This window comes from Coturnix japonica, chromosome 3, assembly GCF_054131305.1.
Source record: "Coturnix japonica strain WE chromosome 3, WE-NBRP24, whole genome shotgun sequence".
Taxonomy (NCBI): domain Eukaryota; kingdom Metazoa; phylum Chordata; class Aves; order Galliformes; family Phasianidae; genus Coturnix; species Coturnix japonica.
This window is the reverse complement of record NC_140665.1, coordinates 33,469,867-33,483,980: the sequence shown is the minus strand read 5'-3', so window position 1 is coordinate 33,483,980 and position 14,114 is coordinate 33,469,867. Positions and strand designations below refer to the sequence as shown.

General features: G+C 36.5%; 1 protein-coding gene across 3 annotated transcripts in view; it reads right to left on the bottom strand.

Moving 5' to 3' along the window:
* SMYD3 (SET and MYND domain containing 3) overlaps window positions 1-14,114 on the bottom strand; it is a 326,891-nt gene that overhangs the window by 278,719 nt on the left and 34,058 nt on the right. For 2 of the 3 annotated variants that reach the window (XM_015857596.3, XM_085543320.1), the window contains exons 3-5: window positions 12,868-12,975; window positions 11,688-11,745; window positions 7,154-7,290 (exon numbers count right to left, since the gene is read on the bottom strand). In XM_015857596.3, coding sequence (XP_015713082.2) covers window positions 7,154-7,290; window positions 11,688-11,745; window positions 12,868-12,975 — 303 coding nt within the window. Of the gene's footprint in view, window positions 1-3,022; window positions 3,163-7,153; window positions 7,291-11,687; window positions 11,746-12,867; window positions 12,976-14,114 lie in introns of those variants that run through there. The other variant, XM_085543319.1, reaches the window with a different exon arrangement.

The window sequence follows — 14,114 nt, the reverse complement described above, 5'->3', positions numbered from 1 at the left end:
GCTGCAGCATTTCTCCTCATTTCACTCACATTTTTACTGTTATTTTTCCCACCCTTTAATTTTTATTTTCATCATTGCTTCTGAAGCTGACACTTAATGGCTTCTACTTCTTCCTCAGTCTTAAGTTAAAGAATACCTACTGTAACCAAACTGACAATATTAGCAGCTGCATGGAACTATTTACATAACATTGAACAATACTGCCTAAGAGACAGACTCCTACTTGCAGCTGTCACTGCTCCTGCTATCTTTATGTAGCGCTACACTATTAAAGCAGGCAGCATAGCCTGCAGCCTGTGGCAGGTGGGATGGGATTTAGTTCTCATTGTTCTATAGGTCTCTTCTAAAAAGACAGCCAAACATTTCTATATTAGCCTTCTTCCTTTGAAAAACTTTTTATCTGCTACTCAAGAAAACCATGAAGACTCTATGCTAGATCATTTGAAAGTTCTTCTTGAGCCTTACTGGAAGCACTATGCAAGCAAGAAGCATTATTGCTTCTAATAGACATACCAAAATAGTGGGCGGAGACAGGAAAAGCAGGTAGGTCAGCATCTGTTTTCCTATTTACTCCTACTATTCCAGTAGTAGCTGAGTTGATGGGGGAACAAGAAATACCAAGCCGACAACCCAGTGACCTTGCAGACCAAATTAAGTAATGCTTCAATAGCCCCAAGAACCTCCCCACACTTCTTCACCATTAAATAACTTTCTGTATTTTGTATTTTTCCCCTCTATACAAAATACCATCTTCCTCCATAAGACACACAACAAAACTGTGCCAGAAGTGAGCATACATCATGGACTTCTGTAGTCCTGTCCTCATGTCAGCTCTCTAGATTGGGGGTCAAACAGCTCTGCCATAAGCTGACAACAGCTTGTCCAGGTTCCTGCAGCAGAGCCCAAATACCCAAGGGGCGCAGCATGTCTCAGTTCTGAATCATCACAAGAAGTTAGTTTAAAACACTGAAGTATGTAAATGATAAAATCCAATACTCAAATAGAACCTGTCTATTAGTTAAGCTGCATTAACTAGTGCTTAGATCCCTCAAATATACTTAGATTTTTCCATTACCTTTGCTTTCTTGTACTGCAAAAGCAGTGACCTCAGATTATTCCCTGCTTGCTAGATAAAACAGCTCCAAAGAAACAATGGTATACATTAGGAAAGTAATAATTAATGTCCTCTGAAAACAAATATAAGGGTCTGTCAGAATGAGTTTTGTTACGCCCTGGTGGAATATGCTGGAAAGAGATTACAGAAAAATTCCCCTGAACTTATTTGGGAAGTAACTGAGCACAACTTTTCTGATGATCAAAAGGTAGTTCTTAGCAGCTGTAAGTGCTTTCAATGGCCTAAAACCACACACATAGAACAGGGGAGAGAGGACACACCATGATTATATTCTCACCAAACAAAGCTTCATCAACAACAAAAAAAAGTGAATCCATAGTATCTTAGATAAGAAGCTAATCACAAATCTCTTGTAATAGACTTAAAGATGACAATAGTCAGAGAAAGAGGTTCTGATACAGTTCAGTGAGCTGGAACACACTACCCCAACTCTGAAAAACTGAAAATAGAAAGAACCAAGACGACTGAAGTTAAATGTAATTGCCTGTTGAGCGTCTAAGTTTAAACACTGTTTCAGGCACAGTGATGTCTGGAGATTACATGACATTGGAAATTATAGTAAAAAATGAACTAACAAAATGAAAAGGCTTTTGTAAAACAGTTTCCTAGGCCACAACTGAAAATAAATGTGCTACCAGTGTCCAGGACCTCAGTTTTAACATAAGCCCATAGTTCCACATGAAGCAGTAGAAATGCACAATAGATGTGAATTAAACTAAGAACAAAAGGTGGATAAACATATTTGCTGTTATTATCTCCAGAAAAAGAACTCTGTGCCCTCCTAATCACATGAAAGCTGAACAGATGCATCTAATGCTACTTAATTAGCAAACATGGTGTCAGAAGGCAATCTACCTACACCTGTGAGCCTTTAACAACTCCTCACTTACTCACTGATTTACTCTTAACTTTATACCAGTATTTCCTTACTTTATACAAATAACTTTCATTTCTCTGTTGACATATTACTAAAACAATTAATCCTAATGAAGAGTAAGCTGCTGAAAGTAGTAGTAAGAATCTTGATCAGGCAGATGCATTGTGCTTAACAAGGTCTGCTCAGAAAACTGATGTATCTGATGCCTATAAGATCTCAGAAAACAATGCAAAGATACATCTTTTTTTTTTTTTTGCAGTGGTATCACTAGGAAGCAATTATACCCAAATTATCAACAAGAATGCAGGCATTATTAAGATCAAGTGATACTAGTGAATGCCCAGTTCTCTTCTGCTTACACAGATGCAATACCAAAAACCCCTTAAATGGTAGTAATATCCTCTTTATTGAAAAGAAACTTTCAAAAGCATCAAGTGGAATAAAAACCAACAACTTAAAATAAGCTTTGATAGGATAACTAAACAACAGATTTTGAAGAGAGCAGGTCACTTTGTCTCCTGCGGAACATACCTCTGCACCTCTCAATAGCCCCTTACTTCTTCTTAAGCTAAATATAGAATTTATTGCATTAACAGCCTAAACGCACAGCAAAGCTGAATGTCCACTTCACTTTCATTTCAACTTAATTAATTCCAAAAAATTAAAGTAGAAAAAAATAGTCTGATATATAAAAGATTCATATATGTTACCAATATAAACGAATAACAATTCTCTTCCCCATTCTATCCTAGACTTCTAGGTCTGTCCTCACTTAGACCTGTTGTTACTCTATCACTGACTCGTATCAATTCTAAATGGATCTAAAAATGAAGTAACAGAACAACACCTGAGAAGAGGGTGAGAGCACCATATCTTACGCATAAAGAGGCATACTCAGCTGAACTGTACAAAGGCACACAATCTCTCCAATGAACTGGATGAAAGGAGCTTTTTAGATCAACCAAGAACAGTAGTAGTCACAATTCAATAATAACAAAGGAATAGCTTACCCTTTCTGAGGATCTGAACTCCCTAGAAACTCCAAAAGGAGACAATCTCCAAGTAGAGATGCTTCCCCTTTGGTTGCCAGCCCTTAAATGAAGTAAGGGGAAAGGTGGACCCTGATCATGCAAGTGAATTGCTCACACCTGTGCTCCCAAGGCTGGTCACACCCCTTCACCAGGTGTTCAATCACTGGTTCAGGCTATGAGCTAACAGTTCCCATACAGAGCTCGTTTACTTTAAAAGTAAAATCTGTTTGTAAGAAAAAAGAATTAGCAAGATTAGAACTAATTTCAAAAAATTAGAATTTCTCCCTCTAATCACTATCAGCACACATGCAGCTAAGACACAGCCCAGAAAGCTGCTTATGTGTAACATAACATGTACATTAGAAAGATGAGGGAGATTGCTCTGTGGGGTTTGTGAAGATCTTGAGCCCAGCTGTCCCTTTGTCAACTCATTCATCAAAACACAGAAACCTTTTTGTCCAACAACATTCTGTTCTACAGTTACTAAACTGCTCTAAAAGTTTGTCACATTATAGTTCATTAAATGTGGCTGGATTTTGTCATACTGTTATTTCAGGGCAGCAGTTGCATATATCTTATCATTTACATACAAGTGAGGATCTGCAATTTAAAATGGCTACCCAATTTATCCAACACCAAAATCTCACCTTTTTCTTATTATTTGATAAAAGTTTCAAAATGTTCATAACCAACTGACTGTGACATAGTATTAGACGATACTATTATTGTGCAAAACACCAAATCTGCACTTGTTCCCACAAATAAAAAGCTTGTCTCAGGCTCGATTTCACTTAGTGGAGTCACTGTTTTACAGTCAACATGTTAGGGACAGATTTCATTCAGTGTCTTAAAAGGTTTGTGTGGTTCTGTCCTTTATTATGAAAAGAACTATAAATACATACACACAAAAAAAGGATTATTTATCCATTAAGTGTCTCATAGGATTCCAGGCCACCTCCTCACACATGTGTAAGTGAAGGCTGAAGAACTAACAAAAACAAGGACTGATTTTATCTCAAGGTTATGGAAACACCATTAGACCATAAAACCATGGTGTCAAAAATTTATCTTGACATTTGAAAGAGTCTCAGTGGAGTTAAAAGCTTATCATGTAATTAACTGTAGATAAGTCTGTTTAATACTGAGGATCAGAATTTAAAAAGAGCCACAACCTTGATAAACAGCACATTAAATACACCAGAGTTTCCAAAGAGTGATCAGATAGCAAGAATGAAAAAAATCCATCTCCAACAACAGTTGATACAAGAGCAATTTGTCTTGTGAGAACAGTGCAAAACTCTAAAAAGGAAAGGTACATTACCCTTCTGAAACACATTCCTATCCAGTTCAGTTGATATTTTCCCCATGAACTAAAAATACGCTGGGCTAAAATTCTGTCCCAACTTAAAGCAATAGAAGAATTTGCTTTGATTTTTCACAAGGTTGCACTCAAGGGGGCTCTGCCTACTGAACATCACAACAAAGTGAATAAAACTACAATTAATTTTCCCCAAAGATAATAGCAGTGGACAGCAGAAACTGAGGACTCCTTAAAAGAGGTTCCAAAAAACTCCTTTGACCTAAATCAGGTTGGAGAGCTTCCAATAACTATCTGGAATTTTGTCATCTCACTGCAGGACAGATTTTCTCTCTTGTCTAGATGTTTGCTCATTTTCTTTCTTGAGGATCCAGCACCAAACAGAATAAAAATGACCTTTAATGGGGGTTATTTTGTGGCACACAATGAAAAAAAGTAATCTAAAAGAGTTCAATGACAGAATAGGCACCTACTGAACTTGAAAGGAATGTTGGAAGAGATTGGGATAACAAGATTACATCTTGTAATCAAGTATATGTAGTATTTCTTTTTTTCCATGACCACACAGAGTAGTCATCACAGCTGGTCTTTTTTGAGAGTTACGCTACAGGTAAGAGAGACTTTACAATTCCAATCCCTATTTAGCTTGTGGGAGAAGGGGAGGGGGTGGGGGGTGAAGGTGGAGAAGAAGGGGAGGAAAAAAAAGTATTTGTTTGAGAGACACTCAGCTTATCTCCCAAGAAACATTCTATAAAAGTGGGATAAATATAATGCAACTCTCATCTGACAATCATATTGGGACAGCTGTAAATTACCACGCTGAATATTAGACAGTGACATTAGGGTCTCCAAAGGCATTGTGCCTGACAGGAATTCAAGCAAGATGTCCACTTTACTTGTAGGTATAGAATATGGTTATATTTAGTCAACAGCTCCTTCCTCCCATCAAATTCATCTGTTTAGTCAGATTCTTCCTTCCCATATGCCACTTTTTTTCCGTTTTTTTTAATTAGCAATATGAAATAACTGTGACCATGGTAGGTCTGTGACATTTGTCCTCCCTTTTCCTTTTTTTTTATGGAAAATTGTCACACAGGCTGAAAGTTACACAAGCAAAGGAAGGAGAGGAAAGGACTTTAATCACTTGGTCTGAATTTATAGAATTTAGAAAGAAAGAAGCAACACCTTGAAAACTTGGTACTTTACGGTACATTCAATAAGTTCCAGTCAAAATATGGAATATGTTTAGTTAAAAACATATTTGTTATCGCATAATGGGACAAATGTTATCTACATTAATTAATCATTCTTCATTCTCCAGTTAACAGGATTAGGAGCTATGAAGTCCTACCTTTCACTCTGCCCTTGATCCTTTCTTCCATCGCTTGAGTAAAATACATGGGAGGGAAGAGGAGATGCACACAGGCAGATGCTTGTGCATACATGCACATAAAACTTCTAAAAGCTTATGTATGTTTTCCACCAGAACTCCAACATACTGAGCAACCCTCACTTTTAAAATTAAATTTCTATATAAATTTTCTTCTAAAATTAAATTAAATAATTTAAAGTTAAATTGCTATGCAAAAAAAACTTAACAATGAGCTGAAATTACCACCACTTGTCACAGGTCATAACAATGTGACTACAATCTTCACGAGAGCCTACCAAGGCACCACTCATTGTATTTCATCTCACATGTTCAATAACGATCTATAAGAAATCAATGAAAGAGCCATGGCAAGTATCCTAAGTTTATTGTTAAATAGAGGTCAACAATATCTGTAAACAAATTCTTACAAGCTGCAACTCAGCTTGAACCAGTTACACAATGGTCATTATCTGATATCTAGCCTTATCTTCATCTGTACAAATTCTCTAAATCAATTAACGCAGCATGCACATTCCAGATGAAATTCATCTGGCAAATCAGATATGCCAGGCTAAGACAGTAAAACAGTATAACTAGAGAGTAGTTCTTGCATGCCTTATTTTTTTCCCCCCTGAGTAAGTATAGTTCAGCCTGCACATTTTTTCAAGAAAAATTGAAACTTTAAGCTGTAGCAGTTCAATAACTAATAAAAATTCCAAATAAACAATACTATTGACTGTGTTACTCCTGTTACCTACAGCAAAAGCAGATTCCAATAGCATGCAAACAGACCAAAAATAACTGCTTTTTTTGTTTAATTTTGTTAGAAGAGGCTCTCTTATTTGAATTAGAAGCAAAACATAAAAAGAGTTTGACTCTTTCATAACAAAACACTAAGTAAAACTACGAGCATTCTCCATATGATGTGGTTAAATTTTCTAAACGGAAAGCAATAAGGGAAAAACAATTATACTTATTTAATAATGAAACAAACATTTTGCATGTTGTGCAAATGAATTTCAAGTACTTTATCACGTAGCATTTTAGAACAGATGATGGACATGACCCTCAAGAAAGCACTTTGTGGGATACAATACAGCCATAAACATCCATTAGCACACATTACTAAATGAAAAAACAGACTGAAGCCTATCTAGAAACAGCAGAAAACTTCTAGAATGATGAGTGATGCTATATGCTCTTCATTAAAGAAAAGAACCCACTGTGTGCTACTTTCACTTTGAAGTGTTACAATGATATAAACCTCTGCTTTTTCCTTGACTGCAAAGAAAAAAACAGTTTGATTTTGCTAGGTTATATATCACATTCTCGATGTGATGAACTTCTGCTCAAAAATAAATCAAGAACATAAAGAAAGGATAATTTATGAGTTGTCAAGTAATCACATTTTAATACTTACTTTTGTGAAGATCTGAAAAAAGTCAATTGCAGGTGGCAAGTGAGATGCATCCTGGATCTCTGCTTTCAGATACAGTTGCAAGGTATGTGCAAGGTGCCTGAGGCCCTCTTTCATTTCTTCACTTAGTTGTTCAGCATCTTAAAGGGAAAAGAAAAGTACACCAAGGTGTAAACAGAAACTTTATACAGTCTAGACGTTTCCAGTTGCAGTATTAATCTCGGCAGAGGACAATTTTGAAAGAGGGCAAACAATTGTCTTTTTTATTTTGTTGGGTTTTTTTTTCCTAACAACTATCTATCAACACAAAGAAGAGTTTATCACTTTGCTACTACCAAATGGTATAAAGAAAATGGTGAGTTAAAGATCAAAAGCCAATAGGTAAAGTGGATGCATAAGCAGATGTAAGTCATCATTTACAAAAAAAAACAGGCATCTAGGTTTGTAATATTAAAAATTAGTTTAACAGGATATACAGCAATATACTTCTTCCCCCTTGCAGAAGAGCTTGTTTTTAGACTATATTCTCCATACTTTTATTCTGGCAGACAAGAAGTCTTTTAGAGACTGAGTTTTCTACACAGCAGTTGCTAAACAGAATGGATGAGTATTAAGCAAATATGACTCCTATATTAAACAATAAAGCACCATTATTCACGCTTTGCGATATGAATCCTGAAAGAAATACAGCAATGTGTTTTCTAATGGAGTGACCACTCATCAGTCAGGTCAGTGATAACATGGAAGGTGAAACTCAGCTGCTCTGATAAGGTCAACGTCTTACTAACTTGCTCACAGTTCTTTTTTCCTGGCAGTTAGCACAAAGCAAATGCCTAAATGGAGACTATGAAGATGAATGGGTTCAAGAATCAGCCATAACAAAAGGCTAAGAGGATAACTGTACATAATCAACTTCATCTCTGCACAACAGTTAATTGTTATTACATTTTAAACATTTATCTTTATTGAGAACAGAAATAACCTTTCACTAACAAAAGTTCTTCACCCTTACTTTAGATCCAAGCCTGCTGCTCTCATGGAAGGAGGATTTAGGATTCTCTTTAAAGATACCTCCTATGACTCACTTGACAAGAGGATGCAGTTAAAGCAGATATCATTGGGCTTGATAAAACAGCCAGCTAATGTTACAGTTCTCAGGCTTCTGTGTTCTTTCACATCCAGCATCCCTGAACTTGAAGGTTCAGGCTGTTCTATAGATACACATCCAAGCAATGCACAGAATCTCTTCACATACAGCCATTTTTGTGTCTTGCACTGTCTTTTCCCAAAGTAGTCACACAGTCCTTGAAGATGTTTCTTCAGCTTACAGCAGGGTCACTGTAAAGACCTGAGTAAACATTTTGATGTCCACACTAGTTTTACAGAAAGTTTTGAGGGCACTTGTCTGGTACAGTGAAGGTACTGAGAAACAGTTACTGCAAGAAGTTCAACCTCAAGTGCACCACAGTTGTGAAAGACAACTGCCAGAGTGTGACAGGTCAGATCTTCAGGCAAAAAGAAAACTGGGAAAAGTTTGATAGAGACCCTTAGAACAAAGTTCAGTGCTAGAGTTGGTGAAGGATGAAGGCCTGGTCAGTTTGAATGTCCTGAATCTATATTCCTAGGATTGCAGAGTTTCAGATAAGTAAACTGTAGCCTTTTTTTTTTTTTTTTAATGGATTCAAGCCATATTTTTTTAATGGAGCTGAAGGCTCTGAATTCCACACTGAAAGCCACACTGTGAGTCAACAGTTTTATCATAAGACTCATTGGGCCATGGGACACACACACAGTATCACCATCCTGATCTGGCAAACCCACAACTGAGGTCTTGAGCCAGAATTCAACCTCATGAGCTGTGCCGGATGAAAATAAGCAGAACCCCTAAGGCAGCACTAAGCAGATGCACCCAGTGAGAGCCATGTTTCTACATCACAAAAATGATCCAAATTTATCTTAAAATGTAAAACACCAAGTGCCCTAAAGACACATTTATTCACTCTACACTGGTGTTCAGTAACTGAATTTACAAGGGGTTACAGAACGGTGCAATCCTCAGCAGATGACACAAGTGTCACGGCTGCTGCCAGTGTACAGTGCAAGTGGCTATGATGGAGCTTCCACTTTACACACAACATATTAGTGAGCTGCTTTCATGATCTCCCATGAATCCCTTCTGGCAGAGCAGTGTGTGCTGACCTGTTTAAAAGAATGAGCCATGGCTCTACCAGTCAGACGCCTTCCAGGGAAACCAGACGGAACACAACAGCAACCATTTCCTTCCAGTCTAGAATGGGACTCCTTACCTGAAAACTCATTTGGAGCTACTGAGGATCATCCTAGTTGGCTGAAAGATGCAATCCTACCAACGCACTGCATTAGAGCAGAGTACACATCTTCATGCTACACACTGCCATTATAAAATATTTGCTTTCTGTTCCAGTGTATGTTAATCCTTTCTTCAAGACCTGCTCCCATTTGAGGAGGACTGGGTCTTCAAGTGAAGTAGCAAGCTTTTGGATGACTGGAAATGTCAAGTTTTTTCTTTCAAATGTCTTATTTCAAGAGAGCAGTGAGTTCTGAACTTTCTTTATGTTATTTATTTTAAACTACATAATGTACACTGCAAAATGGATTACGATAGAGGCAGGCATGATCTGCTTTGCTATTAGTAAATGAAAGTATCTCTAGAATAGAGAACAGTAATAATCTAAGCAACACAGCGTAAATGGGCACTGTGGTTTAGGACAGATATGAAAAAAGAATACCAAATCCAACTGGAACTTCAGGGAGAATTCTAAGAGACAGTAACAGAATGCAGATTATTCAAGCTAGGCTCTGTTCAGGGCATTTGAACTAATGATCTCTGCAAAAAGTCCCTTGGGGTTTTTAGTGGCAAACAACCAAAACCCAGTTTTCACAACTCCTCATGAAACCAACGCAAAAAAAAAAAAACGAAATAAAAATGTGCGAATGTTTTAATTGTATATTTCTAAGAAACATTTTTAATAGTAAGAACTGGGATGTGGGAAAGAAAATGCTACAAAAGGCTTGTGGAAAGTTTTCTAAATCAAGCACTGGGATTTAATTATGCAGCCCTGACAACTCTGATACAAATATGAGTAAAGCAGCAAAAAACAATCTTCCAATTGCACCACACACACACAAACACTTGTATGCATGCTGAGTCTTGTTAAGGGTAAGAAAATGTCCTCATAATTTGAGCCACCTTAACACACAGCAAGCCAGGAAAACCATGTAAGTAACAAACTGTATAATAAACCAGAACTAGTGAAAGTCACCATAGGCACAGACACAACTCCTACTTAGTCAGATGGAACATAAACTGAAGAAAAGCATGTAGGTCATCAAAGCATGTAGGCCATCATGGAAACTATACCAAGTGACACTGAAAAAGTAATACTTTAAAGGGACTGGGACGGGGTAGTGACAAGTAACAACTTTCACATCTTTTGGACTTTGAAAAGATTACAGCGTTGAAATAATATTGTGTCATACAGACACTTCCTGAGAAGTTGTTTGCCTCAGAGAATGAAATCAAATTCTTTTCCCTATAAACTTAGATCTTTAATGAAAAATAAATGACTTCCAAATGCATTCTACCAATACTGAGGGTAAGTATATCTCAAGTCTTTATCAACACAATCTGTAAATTGTGCAGTAAATAGGAAGAAGTGTCAAAAAATAACAGAATTATCTGTTAAAAGCATCACTGACTACAAGCTGTCCCATCGTACCACAGCACTCTTTTGAACCATTTTAAATGAAAAACAACAGAAGCAGTTCAAGTTGTATTAAATCCAAACACCAAAATAATACTAACAAATTTGAGATACTAAATACTTTGATGCTATTTTCTAAAAAATCCCTTCAGACAAGACACAGGATTCAACTAAAGATGTATTTCTTCCCCTGTAAGTCTTCAAACTTCAAGGTACTGCAAAATCTAGAAAAAAAACTTTCCTGTATCAATATCAGGTTTACTGAGAGACTGTAATGAACCTCATTTCCTATCCAAGCATTTGAAACTTGTGGCAGCACAAAACTATTTTTTCTCTCCATTGAAAAGTCATGCTCAAAGCAAACGTATCACATTTAAATTTTAGATATATTTACTTTTGCTGGAAGTTATTTTGAAGCTTTAAACAATAATGCCACTAAATAAATAAAAACATTAATAAATTCTTTCTGTACTGAAACAGTACGTAAAAAGGAAGATATTCAGTTAACTTTAAAAGCTTCATCAGCAAAATGTATATTGTGAAATGAGGAAAAATATTAAGGCTAAGTAAGGTGGAAATTTTGCTTGAACGATACAAGTTCTTTTTTTTCCCCTGTCAATCCTTGAACATCAAATTCTTTCCCATTCAGTTTTGCCTTTAGTTCAGGCTTTCCTGCCATGTTCTATGATTCTGCATTAGCAGGCTTTTAGAAGGCAAGCTGCAGAAAGATAGGATGGTTGTTCTGAAAAACAGAATGTGGAAGCGCTACCTGCAATATGGTGGAAATTACTTACTTGACTGAAGATCTGAAAAAGAGTAGAGTCTCTCAGAAAGGCATGCTGATTGCCTAAGCTGTAGAGAAAAACAGATGATTAGCACTTACACAGCGTGTTTTATCTTGAAAACACCCTACAAAATTGATTATTCAATGTGATATGCCTGTAAGATAATTAGGTAAGGGTAAATGCATCAACATAAATCTGGTCAATCTATACTTTCTGTAAACTATCATAAAATACTACTTAATTTCTGATGTTATGACACTTTCCACTAGTATATTTTCTCGACTTTGGCAGTTTGCCCTTAGTAATTTACTTTGGCCCTTCATGCTGTAATTGAAAGCAATTTATGAGGTTAGTAGTCTCAGACTTCATGAGACTATAATTAATGCACTGCATTTCTAGGTACATATTTGCCCTTTACAAACCATCATGCACATGCTGTTCCCAACAATGTATAAATGAAGATATTAAATTACATTTTATCATTCAGACCCCAACAAATGAATACATTTTTATTCAAAAAAGACAGCACCATGGAAAGGTCAGAAAAAAAGAAAAAAAAAAAAAAAAAGGAAAAAAAAAAGGATTTATAATCTGAGTCATAAGACTATTGATTTATATTGATTTAACAGAAAATTTAGTCTGTGTAAATTAATCAAGCTGTGGGAATGTCAAACCCAGGATTTGCAAGAAAATTTTAGGAAAAAAATAGATAATTGAGATTAAGAGAACCCAACATTATAGGGATAACATGGTGTACTCTAAAGAATGGGCAAACAGTGTGTGCCTCTCTTTACCACTCATATATATTAAAAGAAAATCAAAAAACAAACAAAAAAATCCCACTCAAGTTAATGGACGCAACAATAACTTTGATAGTATCTATCAAGAAACACTGTGTACTCTGCTTTCCCTCTAGGCAGGAATAAGTTTAGTATGCTACGACACCCATAGCAATAAAAACTTCATAAACAGACCTCTTGAGCTTAATTATGTCCATTTCAGTTCCTCTTGAACCTTTTCACACTTCTGCAAATTAATTAGTAATATTTTAATGCAATAGGCAGTCCAATTTTGTTCAGTGATCCCAGTCACTTCAGCTCTCGAGCTCTTAATTACATTAAAAATGTAGAGTGAAAAAGTATTAACCTGAAACTATTACACTGAATATATCTAAAAGTATGTCACTTACTAGCTTAAAAACAATCCTGCCAGCAAGTCTGACAGAGTCTGGAGGAAAATTAGGCTTGACGTTCTGAAGGCATCTGCACTCCCGCTTGTGGTCCAGCCAAGCTTTTTTCTATCAATTTAAAGATAAAGAAATAAATGGAAGATAGACAAAAACATCATGTCATTATTATATATATAATATATACATACACACACACACACTCCTTTATAAACACATTGTTTCACTTTGGAAAGAAGACAGGAAGCTCCCTACCTCTCATGATCAGAAAGGGTGCTATAATTCCTTCTGCTACCCCAATTCTGCCAACCCACACAACTCTCCAGGCAAGAGTTTACTCAGACATCAAGAACACAGAGCCATTTGGAGTCCATCCACATCACCAAAACACAGCTCTACAGCAATAGTTAAGTTTCCCATGTGGCATAAACTGCCCCCAAAGATACTCCACCTTGTTGCACACTAACAGCCTTGTTGGATCACTAACAGTTGGTATCTCCAAACTGCAGAGACCAAGAGTGGTTACCATAACCAAAACTTACCAAAAAGGGAAAAAAGAGTTGCATGTACTACCTAGACCTACAATTTTGTTTCCTGGACCACTTGCCAACTACTCTGATAAGAAGAAAAACTGCTACACCAGTGGGAATGACAACAGGAGGGAGGGAAACTCCCTGTATGTTGAAATATGCCTTTTTTCCTTTCTCCTTTTTTTCCCCAAGTTAGTTTTAAAGACAGACAAGTCTTCAGCAGAGAAACTGGTGCTGGAAGACCAAGGTAATGTCTGACCACCCTTTTTTCCCCCTTACTTCTAGCTTTCTAAGCCCAAAATTCTGTTCATACTTTACAAAAATCTCCAAGCTCATCTCATTAATACAGCACATCTTCACATTGGCAATATATATGTATATTCACAGTATAGACCTGAAGAAACTGAGCTATTTTTGAGACATTTTTATAAGCAAATTGAAAAAACAGAACTCAATAAACAACTGTTATGTTGATAAGAACTGAAAATAACAAAGAGCTTCTGAAGGTGACTTCCCTCACAGATAATGCAGTAAGGAAAACAAAAAAATGAAACTCAAGAAAACCAGCTTCTACGAGGTAACAGCCACATAGGAAATGATACTGTGTCTAACACAAAGCAATTCTACATTCAGCAATAAAAAAAGAAGGAACGCCTGTGATATGTACAAGTACACATTACAGCTACAGATACTGACATTCTAGTTATAAAGATTACAGAG